The sequence below is a fragment of the Vombatus ursinus genome, unplaced genomic scaffold (genome assembly GCF_900497805.2).
Source record: "Vombatus ursinus unplaced genomic scaffold, bare-nosed wombat genome assembly UNPS02014880.1, whole genome shotgun sequence".
NCBI lineage: Eukaryota > Metazoa > Chordata > Mammalia > Diprotodontia > Vombatidae > Vombatus > Vombatus ursinus.
This window is the reverse complement of record NW_020954658.1, coordinates 37,261-53,694: the sequence shown is the minus strand read 5'-3', so window position 1 is coordinate 53,694 and position 16,434 is coordinate 37,261. Positions and strand designations below refer to the sequence as shown.

General features: G+C 37.2%; 1 protein-coding gene and 1 pseudogene across 1 annotated transcript; one reads left to right on the top strand and one right to left on the bottom strand.

Annotated features, from left to right (window-relative positions):
- Window positions 1-4,183: 4,183 nt before the first annotated feature.
- Window positions 4,184-5,110, top strand: LOC114028400 (annotated as a pseudogene).
- A 5,363-nt stretch (window positions 5,111-10,473) lies between these two features.
- On the bottom strand, window positions 10,474-14,377 carry LOC114028361 (olfactory receptor 4F3/4F16/4F29-like). The gene is made up of 2 exons (XM_027842610.1): window positions 13,473-14,377; window positions 10,474-10,531 (listed from the first exon to the last, which is right to left on the bottom strand). Exons 1-2 carry the CDS (start codon window positions 14,375-14,377, stop codon window positions 10,474-10,476), a joined length of 963 nt encoding a protein of 320 aa, XP_027698411.1.
- Between the last annotated feature and the right edge of the window lie 2,057 nt (window positions 14,378-16,434).

The following is a 16,434-nucleotide window of genomic DNA, read 5'->3' as shown; positions in this document are numbered from 1 at the left end:
TCAGCAAATCACTTAACCCTGTTTGCCTCAGTTTCCTCATCTGTAAAAATGAGCTGGAGAAGGAAATGGCAAAGCACTCCAATATCTTTGCCAAGAAAACATCAAATGTGGTCACAAAGAGTCAGACATGACTGAAACAACTGAACAAAGCTCTGTGCTGACTGGACCACATCCATAATAACATTGTCAGGTTTGAGCCCCACATCTCAGGAAGGATCTAGGCAAGCTGCAGCCAGTGCAAAAGATGGAGAACAAGGAGCAGCTAGATGGAGCTGGATAGAGCACCAGCCCTGATGTCAGGAGGACCTGAGTTCAAATCCTGCCTCAGAACAAACACTTGACATTTACTAGCTGTGTGACTCTGGGCAAGTCATTTAACCCCAATTGCCTTAAAAAAAAAAAAAAAAAGATGGAAAACAAGATGGTGAGGTGTTTAATTTAAAGAGAAATAAAGTTAAGGAGAGATAACAGTCTTCAAGTATTTTAAGAGCTGTCATGGCTTCTACTTTCCCCCAGAAAATATGTTTAGGAGCAATGAGTGGAAGCTGTTGAATAGAAGATTTAATCTCAATGTAAGAAAATACAATTTCACCAGTAAATTTGTCCAAAAGTAGAATAGGGCTGCCTTGGAAGCCAGTGGATTTCCAGTCACTAGAGGTTTTTAAGTTGAGATCGAGGAACTACTTGTTGGAGATATTGCCAAGGAGATATTTGGATCTGTATGGATTAGTGTAGAGGATAGCGTAGTGCAAAAAGTGGTAAATTGGGAGTCAGAGAAACTGCACCCTGGCTCTGTGCTTTACCACCTGTGTGACTTTGAGCAAGTTATCTCGCTTCTGTGGGCCTCAGTTTCCTCATCTGTAAAATGATGTGGTTCAACTACATGATTTTATGAGTGCCCTTCCAGCTCTAAATCTATGATCCTCTGATCCCCTGAGATGCATTTTAATTTGCACATTCTGTTACACAACCCTTATCTCAATCAGTCAAATCTATTCCCTAGGTCATGCATTTATTGGGGCATATTTTAAAACAGATTAGCTACCTCTCACTTTATCCAGCCCTCAGGGGTCACTTCTCTCCATCCTGTCTCCTTTTCCTTTCATTACCTAGCAACCCTGAACATTTTGACCTTTGGGAAAATTGTCATTACTCTACAACACAATTACCAGGTCAAACCAATCCCAGCCTGGCTATTTCCAAATCTCAGCAAGATCATTTGCCCACTAAAATTATTTTCTAATTTTCTGACTCTCCTAATAGAGAAAAACTACACAAAAGTCTTTCTGCTGCCTGGGGTATTATAGCAAAAGATAGAAGGTTAAATTTTCTGATTTGCTCAGACCCATGAATGTGTTCCTGATTTAAGCCTTATCATAGAACAGGTGAGATAGATACCATTATTACCTCTGTGAACCCTTTCTACATGCATGTCTTTTTCTTCCTCTCTATAATTTTTATTTTCTTTAAAATTCCATACAATTTTCCCCTTTTCTTCATGTCTGTCTCCATTTCCATTCAGCCATTCAAGCTCTCAATTAACAAATATCATTTGAGTACCCTTAATAAACAAAGCAGCTATACTAGAAACTGTGGGTGATTAAAAAGATGCATAAAGCAGAGTCCCAATTGTCAAATAACTTACAGTCTGCTTGTGGGAACAGGGCGTTTACATCTAGTATATGCAAACAGAACTGACAGAATGAGAGATAAGTTAAGTGTCCAATGCTTAAGTGGTATAGATAGTATGTTCTGGAGAAATTCAGAAGATTCCATAATCTTTCTCTTGCTCTTCTCTTTGTAATTTAGTTGCTAATGGAATGATGAGAAGCTGGTTATAAGTTACCTGAATCTAACTGAAATATTGTCTGAAAATTGTTTTGCCCTTAGACTAGATTTTGAGCTTGAGAATCAGTTCTTCAAATGCTTCCACTGAAACAGTAAGACTGTCATTCATTTCCAGTTTCCTGAGCTTTGATATATAGCGGAAAGGGCCCTGGATTTGATATGGGACCTAAATTTAAATTTTAACTCTGGCACTTACTTGGAGACTTCAGACAACTCACTTTCTCTCTGTGGGTCTCAATTTCTTCATCTATAAAATGAGGAATTGCAATATACATTTATTAAGTACTTAATATGTGATAAGCACCTCTTAGCACAGTGCCTAGCACATAATAGGAGCTTAATAAACACTTAATGATTGATTTTAATGTCCCTTTCAGTCATTAATCTTGCAATACTGTGCTTCCTTCTTCACTGAGAACCTTTTTCTGCATGTTCCCCTAACCTGCCCTCCTCCTTTATCTTTCTCTCATTTTTTTCTCATTCTAATTCTTCCTTTCAGTTTTTATCTTTCCCTTTTCCTTCTTTGGTTCCCTTTCCTCTTTCATTCAGTGTTTCTCTCAGGTCTTGCATGCATGATCTGTGGTTCTTGTATTGATTCCTTTTGAGTTTCCAAAGTTCCAACTTTTGCCTTGGTTGAACTCAGTTTTCTGGTCCATTATTTCTTGTGATTGCACCTGATTCCATATTGAGAGTGTATATCAAATAATGGTGTATTCACCACTCTCACCCCATCCAACTTACACAAAGGTTTTGGAAAGTTAGAGACATAGAAAACTCTGGCATTCACTCCTCAGTTTGGAAATTGACTCCAGTAAATAATCAACACCAAAAGAAAATGCCCAGGAAATGGGGCCATTTTCAAAGGTAGAAGAATTTTAATTGTTTTATTTTATCAACAGCAAATTAAACAGAGAATATTCAAATCGGGGTTTGAAAGCCCTTAATGTGGGCTGAATTGAATTGGAAATGGGCAGATAGCTTGACTGAGTATGTATTATTGTTTTATTATTTTATCAAACTGATTTTTATGGCTTTTCTATTTTTCTATTAGATCATTCTGATTTCAAAGAAAAAGAAATCATGGTATTTAAATAATGATATCTGAGGTCAGAGAACAAATAAATGGTAATACTAGGATTTGAACTCCTAAAATCTGCAATAAAGTAGCAGATTTTAAACTCCAAATTTGATTTCTTCTTGCCTACTGCAACTGCCTTAACAAATGCTAATCATGAACACAAAGTTTTAATAATATTTCATTTTTCCCAATTACATGTAAAAACAATTTTTAACATTCATTTCTGTAGAATTTTTAGAAGTTTTTAGAAATTTTAGTTCCAAATTTTCTCTCTCCCTCTCTCAGCTGCCCCCTCCTAAGAAAGCAAGCAATTTTACATAGGTTATATATGTGCAATCATGTAAAACATATTTCACATTAGTCATGTGAAAGAAGAAACAGACCAAAAGAAAAAAAAAACATAAACAAATACTGAAAGTGAAAAATAATACCTTTGATCTGCATTCAACACAAATTTAATAAGAAAATATACTGGAATTCCTTTGTAATGTACATTTAGGAGCAGGACTAAATATATTACAGGCCAAATACATTATATAAAGTTTTTGTTTGGTAACTTCTATTAATCTCAGTTTTCCAAGCTGTAATATGAGGGCATTGGGCCAGATATAGTCTGAAAGATGTCTTTCAACTCTAAAATTCTATGAACATATGGAAATATGTTTTGGCAACATTAAAGGAGAAGCAGGAAAGGAATTAAGCATTTATTAAGTGCCTACTGTGTGCCAGGTACTATGCTAAGCACTTTACAAATATCTCATTTGATCCTCACAACAACCTTGTGACATAGATACTATTATAATCGCCATTTTCAGGAGAAAATGAAGGCATACAAGTGGTTAAGTGGCCTGCCCAGAGTCACACAGCTAAGAAGCATCTGAAATCAGATTTGATCTCAGATCTCCCTGAATTAAGATACATACATATATCTAAATCCTTGAAATAACAAGTAATGTTATCAAAATGCATTTCTATGTAAATTGTCAAAGTAACATAAACAAACAGGAATAAGTTTCTATTGTCAGGTACTGAGTTTGTTGAGGAGCAACGTCAGATGGTGGTAGGTGTAGTAATATGGCTATTAGGTCATTGCCATGAATGATCTCTGATACACACTGTGTTGACAGGTACTTCGTAATGCCCAAATGTAAACAACTAAATGCTTTTCAAAGTATAAGAATTTTCCATTCAGAATTCCCACTCTGCCTATTTTTTCGGATTGCCTTAGGTAACTTCAGAGCTGCCGATGTTGATCCAATGGATGGAACAAATCATTTTGTGGTTTCTGAGTTTGTATTTATGGGACTCACCAATTCTTGGGTGATGCAAATTTTTCTCTTTGTATTTGCCTCTGTGTTCTGTTTGGCAAGCATACTGGGGAACACCCTGATTGTGCTCACAGTGGCCTCTGATTCTCACTTACAATCCCCCATGTACTTCCTGCTGGCCCACCTCTCCTTAGTTGACATGATTGATTCTTGCATTGTGAACCCTAAGATGATTAGGGACCTCTTCAGGAAGTACAAATTCATTTCCTTTGGAGGCTGTGTTTCTCAGATCTTCTTTATTCATGCTGTTGGAGCTACTGAAATGGTGCTTCTCATAGCCATGGCCTTTGACCGCTACATCGCAATATGTAAGCCTCTCCACTACCTGACTGTCATGAACTTGAGAGTGTGCATATCTATTGGGATAATCTCCTGGACAATTTGAATGTCTCACTCCTTCTTTGTGATAAAGTTACCCTTCTGTGGCCCTAACAAATTAGATAGCTTTTATTGTGACCTTCCTAGGTTCATTAGACTTGCCTGCACAGACACTTACAGACTGCAGTTCCTGATTACTGCCAATAGTGGGTTCATCTCTCTGGGAGCCTTCTTCATTTTGATCATTTCCTACATTGTCATCCTGATCACTGTCCGGCAGCACTCTTCTGGGGCTTCATCCAAGGCCCTCTCTACACTGTCAGCTCACATCGCAGTGGTGATCTTGTTCTTTGGTCCATGCATCTTTGTCTATGTGTGGCCATTCCCCACATTTCCAGTGGACAAATATCTTGCCCTTTTTGATTCAATTATCACTCCTTTTCTGAATCCCACCATCTACACATTAAGGAACAAAGAAATCAAAGTGTCAATGAAGAGATTGTGGAGTCAGCTCATGAGATCCCCAAGTATGTCTTAAATTCCTTGGATGAAAAGAATGAGGATTTCACCTTGGACTGGCAGCAATTAAGGCATGAGATCCTTCATTCCAGTGTTAGAATCTAAACATAAAGAACATATCAGGCTTTTTGGAGGTATGAAAGCCATGTACCAAAACAGCATTAGACAGTCTTTAATCTCTCTCTAGTGTGTCTTTTTTTACAGTGTCTGGGGAGCAGACAGAATATTGTTGGGTTTTTTTCCTGTAATGCCAATATGCAAGGGGCTTACAAAAGGTGATGCCCCACCTATCCCTCTCCTTCTCTTGTGCCAAATAGAGGCTTCTGATTGACCCCGATATAGCCATGTTGCTTACTCTCCACTGTATGTGATTAAACCCTAATGTAAAAGCCACACATTAGACATGAAGATGATACTTTTGACTTGAAATATTAGACAATATTCCTCATTCAAGTTTGTTTCCATCATATGACTCAGCCTACTTGATTAGAAAGGTTGGAGGGTTTTTTTCCATCTACTTAAAACTCTCCATCTCCTGACCCACTTCTCTCCCTGTGCCTTATGACTAGGATAACTTCTTTTTATTTAAACCAAATAATCATTCTTTTAGGAAATCATTTTTGGAGAGAAAAAGATAGTTCAAAATATTTTCTTCTTGAGTAGATACAGAGTAAAGAAGCTGACCCTAGCTTTGAGAAATGTGATTGGAAAGAAAAAGGAACTATAAGGAATATTTTACATATTGTACATGTCATACTATATAAAGGTCATATTAATATGTCATATTATACTGTCATAAGGGCTAAACCACAAAGTTAAGACTCATTTAAGGCTGTAGAAGTGGACTAACATGGGATGTGGTAGTCTGTTATATCTAGAAGACCCCAGTCATACTTAACTTGGCTCCCCAGTCATCATCTGATCAATCTTGTTGGTTTACCACTTTTCTCATTATACCAGAGGCCATGCCCTAAAGGATATAACCTTTTGAGCTCCAGAACTCCTTCTCTGGTTTCCCTTTTAGAACTGGCATGGTTCACCAAATCTAAGAGGCCCCAGCCATGCTTCTGTACCCCTTAGCCATCTTCTCACCAGCTGCCTTGCCACCTGGACCAAACACCATTGCCTGGAAGTTTTAACCCTTTCAGTTCCAGAATTCCTTCACTGGATCCCCCAGCATCCTGATTGTCCCATGTGGCTCATTATATCTAAGAGGCTCCAACCATGTTTCACTTTATGCCCCCTCCATCTTTTTATCATATCGCTCTACACATGTATTCTTCACAGTCTTCCTGTTCCTCAATACAGTTCTGGAACCATGATCAAATCAATACTATTATTACCACAGGAAAGATAAAGTCAGTATACTTTCCTATGGCTCTATTCACCATCTTTGTAATTTTCTAAACCAAAATACCCCTCCTTGTCCATCACCTCATATATGTATTGCCTCCCTTTATTAGAATGTCAGTTCTTTGAGGCCAGGAACTGTCTTTGCTTTTGTGTTTAATCCTTGGTACTTCGCTCAATGCTTAGCACAGAACAGGCATTCAATAAATTCTTTTTCATCTTTCATTCATTCATATGACAATACATCAACTAAGAAAGTCTCAGTGTTGAGATGTTTGGAAAGCAAGGGTAGGGAATAGTGAAACAAGGAGAAAAGAAGAGAGCACCAATTTTGTGGTTTAACACAGGATATGTTTGTTTATTCAGGTGATGCTGAAGTGGAAAGTGAGGAGAAGTCAATTTTTTAAAGGAATATTAGTCAAAAATTATTGAGAGAAGATGGAGAACTACAGAATTTTGTTGTTCAATCATTTCAATCATGCACAACTCGTCATGAGTTTTGGGGTTTTCTTGACAAAAATACTGGAGTGATTTTCCATTTCCTTTTCCAGCTCATTTTACAGATGAGGAACTGAAGCAAACAGGGTTAAGTGACTTCCCCAAGGTCACATTACTAGTGTCTGAGGACAGATTTGAACTCATGAAGATGAGTCTAACCTCTGTACTCTATCTACTGCACCACCTAGCTACCCAAACTATAGGATAATGATATTACAAATAAGGTACTATATAGCAATTGGGTTAACAATAGGCAGTAGGAAAACAATCAGCTCTTGGTATCCCTTGGATAGTTAAATTCCAAGGGATTCACTAAAATTGAAAAAATTAAAAAAGATAGGGCCATTTGTCAAGTGAATAAGCAGTTTTGTGGTGGAGGCCAAGGAAAGAATGGAATTTGGTGTCTGAAGAAAAGGCTAAAGAATTAATTATAGATTGAGTCTTTAATATAAATGAATGTAGATAACTTCCTTCATTTTAGGCAGTTTAAAGCAACCCCGTGAATAGATACATGAAAGTCAACACAATATGAAGACAAACTCAGGTTGAAAAGATGTTTAAAAAATTCATTTCATAAAATCCCAATGTCCCATAAAATGGTTCTGTACTTTTTTACCTCTTTACTTTTGCTCACATAATTTCTCCACTTGGACTGGCTTCTCTTTCAACTCTTCTTCTAGTACTAAACTCAAGACCTATCTACTTTGTGAACTCCCTCCCAAATAGAACAGACTTATTCATGATCCCAAATTGTCTGAGGTGGAATTTGAACACAAGACTCCAAGTTCAGAGCTCTGGCCACTATTCCACACTGTCTCTGGTTTTTAACTACATGATCTCTAAGGTCCTTTAGATCTCAAATTGTTAGCATAGCTTGGAAGACAGTATTGCTAAATTTTGAAGGGAGGAAGATAGCTGTTCCAGTCAATACATCTATGAAACACACCAACCTATCTACCATGTGTACAGCCTATAAGTGTAATGGAATGTTTCTGGAAAACCATAATCTATAATACTTTCATCCATGGTTAAAATAGTTCTCTTTTGTGGGGAGAGGGTGTTGACACTAACATCTCTGAGAAAACTCTGATGGTTGGCAAAAGGTAATAGTAAGGGCATGGTCACAGTGGGCACACTCATGCCATAAGACTGCAAGTCACACCAGTACAGGAGGCCATTCTCCTAAGACTTGTGGACCTGCTTCAGTATAAAAGTTGAAGAGTTGAAGGAATGAAGAGAAGGTGGGGAGTAGTATACCAAAATAAAGGAATTCTTGGAAGTTACACTGGCCAGGGTAGCAATGATGCATAAACCTGTAGAGGACCGTAAAGCACAAGGCACTATAGTCTGGAGATTGACATGGAGGGAAAGTATGCTCCCCATATTATGGTCGTGATTCTCATTCTAAGGTATCCCCAGCACAAGGGCCATGAAGGGATTATTAAGCTGGAGGCATTGTGAGGCAGTTGGTTGTCTGTTAAATAAGAACTATTCCGAGCTAGGAAGAAGAAGTTAGTAGAAATTTGAAAGAGTGCTTGAATGAGGAATCCATTTATGGGACACTCTATTCCAGGTAATTATTGAACCTAATAGAGATAATAACATAGGTCAATGACTTTTTGATTGAGAGGTGAGAATGGGCCCAGATTAGTAACAGTGCATACAGTGGCTGGGATGGTAGGAAAGTTTGTGAATTTAGAAGTCAGACACTGGAGATTACAGTCCTACAAGAACTAGCAATACTAGGTTTCTATTGTAATATCCCTGATCATCTGGTCTCACAATGCTGCACATGTCTAGTGCTAGAATGATACAGGATATCTAGAGTAGAAAGAGAAATAGAAACAGGCCCAGAATAGTCCTTCTATATACCCATGATTAGGGGGCAGGAAATGAATGATGATCCACCAAAAGAGACTAAGAAGAAAAAAAAATTTTTTTAAAATAAAAATAAAAATAAAAAAATAAAAAAACAAATGAGACTAAGAAGGAAGAGGCAGAAAAAAATTAAGACAGGTGGAATTGAGAAGAGGGAGTTTTTCAGCAGCTGAGAATGGTTTGAGAACATTTTTGAGTTCATTGAATAGCTAATAGTCTAATGTGGCTAGAACAGAGAAAGCATGGAAAGAAACCCTATGACATAAGACTGGGAAGAGTTTGTATTTTATGCAAGAGACAATAGGAAGCCATCTGAGATTTTTGAGCAGGGGAGTGACAGAGATCTTTATCTTAGAAAAATTACTTTGGCAGCTGTGCGAAGGGCAAGAAAGCCTTGACATTAGATGCACAAAGACCAGAGAGAGACCTAAGTACTTGCTGTGTTGTGCCTGCCATCTTTGTCCAATGGTATGGACACCAACTATGTCGGGGGTTGGTGACAGGAGGAGGCCTGCCAAAAGCAGGAGAGAAATCCCTGGCAGTATGGAGGAGAGAGCTTTAATGATCATATTCCTAGAAGTATTTGCTTTGTGCTGGGAATAATCAAATAATAGTTGAAATTTTATGTCTGATGGTTAAGATTTAAAAATAGTTTTACATATTTGTATCATTTGATTCTTACAACAGCTCTGTGAAGTAGAAACTGCTGGCATTATTCCATTTTATCCATAGGGAAACTGAAGCTCAAAGGAGGGAAGTAGCTTGTACAGGATCTCTGAGCTGGCAAGTATCAGAGGTGACATTTAATTCCATTCTCTCCTCACTCCAAGACTGGAACTTGTTCCCCTACCAATGGTCCTCAAAGTATGGTCCAGGGATCCCTACGTGACCCCAAAACTCTTTCAGAGTATCCACAAGATCAAAAGCTATAACAATGCTATAATGTTTTAATTTCTAATATGGTAAATACCAATAGATATAAACCAAAAGCTCTTTGGTGAGGCCCTTAATAATTTTTAAGAACATAAATGGATCCAGAGACCAAAAAGTAACAGAAACACTGGCCTACACCATACATATCCATAAGGTAGACTATATAATGTCCCAACCAGGATCATTTCCAGGACTTTCGGTTATTTTGCTCGCAACTTAGCAATGAAGTGAGGTGTGACACACTAATGACCATCATAGAATGATTTGGTATTGGGAAGGTTAGAATTGATGGAGAGCAACAATTCTACCAACCCACTAGCTGTTTTGGTGGGGAATAGGTACACAATATGGCCATGGCAGGAATAGTATTTAGGATATGGTAGCTCAAGGGATACAAGCCCTGCCTCAGTTAGAGATCAGGTCAATTATCTTCTCTAAACAAAGGTCACAGTGATGAGTCTCTGTTCCTCTTCATCCCAACCTAAGATTCTGCTATTAAAACTAGAACCCTCTTTCAAATGGAAGGTAGAGGGAATTTGGTTTCCCCACCTCTTTCACCCTACATCTTACTTCACCAATATCCCTTTGATGTAATCACAGATGATAAATACTACATGTGGGCCTTACTTTCTCATTTTATAAAATATGAGGGGTGGACTGGATGGATTTGGATGGAACTGCAGGCATAAAACATTATATAAGCCATCCAATTTAGCTGATTTATTAGCTTTGTTGAAATGATTTCTTTTCTTTATATTCCTTGTTGTGGGATAATTTTCTGTGTAATAATATTTAATAATTACAAAAGTTATCACATATTTTTAAAGTGTACAAATCACTTTATATTTATTATTTCATTGTATCTTCATAATATTTGTGGAAGGTCGGTGCCATCACAATTTTTTTTACAATTTACAAATGAGGCAGATGAGACTGAGATAGAGTAAGTAGCTTGCCCAAGATCACACAGCTAGAAAGTGGTTGAGGCAGTATTTTAACTCAGGTCTTCCTGAATTCAAGTCTAATGGTGTGTCCATTATGCCATCTGGGGAATGGGGGGAAGAGACATACTTTCTTAGATGAAGGTGATGTCAAAACAAAAGACAGAGACAAAAATGGAAACAAAACAAAGAAAAAATAGTAACTAATACAGGCCCTCCATTATTCAAAACAGTCACAAAAGAGAAGACAACTGTAGCAGCCCAATTGGGATAGACTTTTAAAGACTGAGGATCAAGTAGCATGATCAATCAATCACATTGTACTCAGAACAAGGGAATCAATCAATCAACTAGCACTTATTAAAGACCTACTAATGAAGTGCTCAGTAAACAAAGAGAAAAAGAAAACAGTTCCTGCTCTCAAAGAATTTACACGCCATCAAGAAAACAATGTGTAGCCAACAAATATGTAGCACCTGTGTTATGCGCACAAAAGGTTTGAGCAGATGGTATCCCAGAGTTCACCACATGATGATATGTTTAGAGGACCCTGGGAAAAAGAAGCTTGAAGCCAGAATGAGTAGCTATTCCTGTTACCCACAACATGAGAGAAAGACAGGTGGTATTCTGTCCCTGAGTGCTAGCTTCTCTGCCCCTTCCTCCATGACCCAGTTGGTATCAGAAGCTGCAGAGTAATGGTCACTTCTCTCTGCCCCATTGATAAAAATTGATGATAAAAGTGATGAGATCATAGGGCAGCCAGAGGTAGATTTCTTTTCACTTATCTGTTAACAAGGAATTAAACCATAGTGCTCTCTATTAAACTGTTCCTTTGGGAATGGGCTGAGTTTAAAAGAAGTTAATTCTTCTATAGCTCATGTGGGTATGCAGCTTCTTCCTATACAAATGGACTATCCTCCCCACTGCTCATTGTCCTTTCATTGATTCCATTTTATTCTCCATATGAAAGAAATTCTGGCAGCCTCACCTCCTTCCTTGTGTGATTAATATTAACACATTAGATAAGTGGGGAGAGGTTTTGAATTAAGACAATTCATAATTTCTCCATCCTTTTCTTCCTGGTACTGAATTTCATTTCTCCTTTTCCTCTACCACCATACTTTTTAGGCACTTAACAAATGGCCCTAACTCTTTCAGGTTTTTTTTTTTTCAATCACCTTAAGTTGAATTACCTTGGAAGCCCTGAATTACTTTTTTTAAATTCCTGCACATTGTTACTTGGCAATCTCTATTAAGAGCCTGAATTGAAAGATTATCATCCTAGAGTTCTCCATCATAACTCAATAATTCCACTCATTCTTTTTAAAAAAAAAATTTTAATTCCCATCCCCTGTTATTATAGACTCTCCTTGCCTTGACTAAAACAAGATCAAAAAAACTTATTTTGGGTCTTCCAACTGGCGCCCTCTAGTGTCTCATTGTGCTCCATCATTTTTTTTTTACTTATGCTTTCCAAACACTATTGAGATTCAACCTTTCCTTTTAAGTTGAAGTTGCCACCTCACATCCTACATTAATTGATTTCTATTACCTTCTCTGATTTTTCAGCATACAGTTTAGCCAATAAGACTTACATAAATTAAATTCCTTAGAGTTTTAAAAAAAATCTTCCTTGCCTTCCAAAGGGGATTTTTTCACTATTTTTGCTAAAAAAGAAATACTTCAATCTTTTCTCTAAAATAATTATTTTCTAAAAGAATGACTTCTATTCAGAGATAAACAGACTATCCTAGGCATAAGAAAGAGAAGAAAAAGTGACTCGAAATTGAGAAGATTCAAGGAGCTTCACAAAGGATTCAAAAATCCTCAGTAAACAGGGAGATTGAATAACAAGGAGAAATTAGTTATTAAAGTACAAATGAGTGGGAAACCTTAGCGGCAAGTAACTTCAGTATGATAGAGTTGATGAGAAACAGAAAAACATTTGCCCAGTCCAGATTTCAAAAGATTAATGGAAAGAATGGATAGTATCCAAAGATTTTGAAGGGATGTTGACCCAAAGGGATGAACACTCTTGGGAACAAAATTCTGAAAACACAGCCAGCGAAGCACAACACTGGATTTGGAGGTAGAGGACCTGAATCCAATCCTGGTTCTGCTACTCAACTCTTGTATGACCTTGGACAAGTATTTTAACCTCTCTAAACTATGATTTCTTCATCTGCAGATTAGAGGCATCAGACTAATTGCTCTAAAATCCCTTCTAGCTTTAAATCTAAGATTCTGTGATCTTATGAAATGATTCTGATAAAATATAATGAGGAATATTGTTTAATCTCTCAGGTCAGAAGAATTATCTTCAAGTGTGGCTTATTACACTAGGGTTTCATTATGAATTGTTCACAAGAAGCAATATGATCATATCCAATGTCAATCAGAAGTCTGTATTTGGCACAGTAGATAGGGGGTCAAGGAGTGGGTAAGACATCTGCTTTGTTAGCCATTTACATCTTGACTTTACAGAAAGGGATTCCATCTGGTCCTCAGATGTGGGCAAAATAGATAGTTGAGTGCCAATGCTAATCATATCACAAAGAAATTAGGAAATGTCTTATATTGTCTTGGTGCATACATTTCATGGACTCAAAAAACTTAATGTGTTCTATGCATTAAAATTAAACACTGCAGCCAGGATTTCATCTCTCAATTGTAGTCAGCCTAAGGTAGAAAAACCCCTAACACCCTTTGTAATCCAAGCAATGCTTTTAAGAGATTCTTTGGGACTTCATGAGTGTCATAAGCCTTGATCTCATAAGATTCCATAATTTCCCCATGGCCATCTTCATCTCTTTGTTCCTTAATGTGTAGATGGTGGGGTTCAGAAAAGGAGTGATAATTGAGTCAAAAAGGGCAAGGTATTTGTCCACTGGAAATGTGGGGAATGGCCACACATAGACAAAGATGCATGGACCAAAGAACAAGATCACCACCAAGATGTGAGCTGACAGTGTAGAGAGGGCCTTGGATGAAGCCCCAGAAGAGTGCTGCCGGACAGTGATCAGGATGACAATGTAGGAAATGATCAAAATGAAGAAGGCTCCCAGAGAGATGAACCCACTATTGGCAGTAATCAGGAACTGCAGTCTGTAAGTGTCTGTGCAGGCAAGTCTAATGAACTGAGGTAGGTCACAGTAAAAGCTATCTAATTTGTTAGGGCCACAGAAGGGTAACTTTATTACAAAGGCCAGTTGGAGGAAGGAGTGAGTGATTCCAATTGTCCAAGAAGTTACTAGAATAGAAATGCACACTCTTAAGTTCATAATAGTCAGGTAATGGAGAGGCTTACATATTGCAATGTAGCGGTCAAAGGCCATAGCTATGAGAAGCACCATTTCAGTAGCTCCAACAGCATGAATAAAGAAGATCTGAGAAACACAACCTTCAAAAGAAATGAGTTTCTCCTTCTTAAAAAGGTCAATAATCATCCTGGGAGTTCCAATGCAGGAATCAATTATGTCAATGAAGGAGAGGTGGGCCAGCAGGAAGTACATGGGGGATTGTAAGAGAGAGTCAGAGGCCACTGTGAGCACAATCAGAGTATTCCCCAGTATACCTGCCAAACAGAACGCAGAGGAAAATACAAAGAGAATGAGTTTCATCACCCAAGAATTGGTGAGTCCCATCAACACAAACTCAGAAACCGTAGATTGGTTTGCTACATCCATTATCTAAATCAGCATGACTAGTTCTGAAGTAACCTAAAAGGGAAAAGAGTAAAAAAAGAATCAGAGAAAGAGGGATTTTTGGGAAAGTCTAAGAGCAGTGCATGTGCTTTCATAATTATTGTCTCATAACAAGACAGTCAACAACAACAACACCTTCATTAGGGATCACCATTAGTACCCATTTAACTTTTTCCTCAGCACTAGGCATTGCTACACCTACCATCTCCTGCCAGTACTTCTCACCAAACCCATTGCCATAGAAAATAGAAATTTACTCCTATTTTCATGTACACTACTCTGACAATTATTTTTAAATGGCTAATTCTTGGATTTAGATATGTGTTACCTAAATTTAGTTTCATATATTCATTGAATTCATGAGATTGAAAAAAAAAACTTGGAAACTAAATCTAATCCAAAGCTATCATCTTAAATCTATAAAAACAGGTTCACAGAGGTTACCAGCTAACACCTGACTTAATGTATTTAGCTTATGAAGTGCTAGTTCTGCTCTTAAATGGACATTACAAAGGATTTCCACAATGTTTACTTTTTAAATGTCTGTTCTTGTGTAGTGTATGTTAGGATAGTTGTAGTGTAGGGGGAAATAGGATAGATCTGGTGTCAGAAAACCTATGTTCAAATACTAATTCAGTCATCATGTGACATTATGTAAGTAACTATATGACCTGAGCTATGAGGCCTTAGGTAAGTAAATTAACTCCCCTTTCCTTCTATTTTTTTATTTACAAAATCAAGGAAGTAGTCACTGTTCTATCCATTAGCAGGTGTTTCATGATAAATATTTTATAAAATACATAAAAATCTATTAAATTTTTAATAATTGTAACTATAGTTGCTCATATTTATGTAGTACTTTAAGGTTTTTGAAGTGTCTTCCTCACAATGACCCTGTGAGGAAAGAAGGACAAGTATTATTTGTTCAATTTTACAAATAAGAAAAACTAAGGTGACTTGCCCATGATGACACAAGTAGTCAAGGTAGATTTCATTTTCAGGTCCCTTGGATCCAAGTCAAGCTTTGTCCTATCTATCTACCCATTTTAATATTTTCACTTTTACATAAAATATCTTTTAATATATGGTAGAAGCTATGCCCTTTTAATACACTTAACACAGAGAAGCACTTAATATGTCTTTGTTTGTTACAATAATACTAAGACTTACAGATGTTGAAGGAAGTTTAGATGGTCATTTATTGCATATATCTGCCACCTACTAGGATAACATTAAATCAGTCTGTATAAATGGTTCCTCAACTCAAGTAATTTCTTCTTTCCATTTGAAATGTCCCTCTCTAATCTGCTGTTGCCAAAACAATCCAATTTTTCCCATCTGGAAAGATAATCCAATTTTACAGACACTGGTTTGATGTAAACTATTTGTGGAATTAATTTCCAAGCTGAGCTGGTAAATGCAAGTATTTACTATGTCTTCTTCCTTCTTGAATCTTTCCAAAACTTGGATGGAGCAGGAGTAGGCAATGGTGACCCCAGCATGGAATCAGGTACAATCACTAGGGGAAAAATGGACCAGACAAGGTAAAACAGGAGAGCTCAACAACAGCAAAAGCTAGGAGTCTAATTTAAGAATTCAAAAAGAATGAAAACTACAGGATAGGAGCTATGGAACTGAGGCATTTGAATACAGAGACTAAGAGAAACAAGAAACATTGAGTAGGAGATTGAGTACCAAAGTAACAAATAAGAAAAGATAAAAATTAAGAGGAAAAGATAGAAGGAGAAAAAGAGAAAAGAAAAAAAAAGACATCAGAGGGAAGTGAGGGAGAAATGTGTATGGTGGGGACAAAGAAATATTATACCATGGGAAAACATCATTGAATTTAGATTTGGAAGGGATAGGTCATTTAATGCAACGCCCTCATTTTACAGGTGAGGAACTTGAGATGTAAAGAAATTAAAAGACTTTAAGGTCACACAGTTAAAATAGGGTTAAGATTTGAACTCTACGGTAGTAGATATTTGAATACAGGTCCAGCATCTTCAAATCAGAAGCCATTTATATCCCCAAACCCA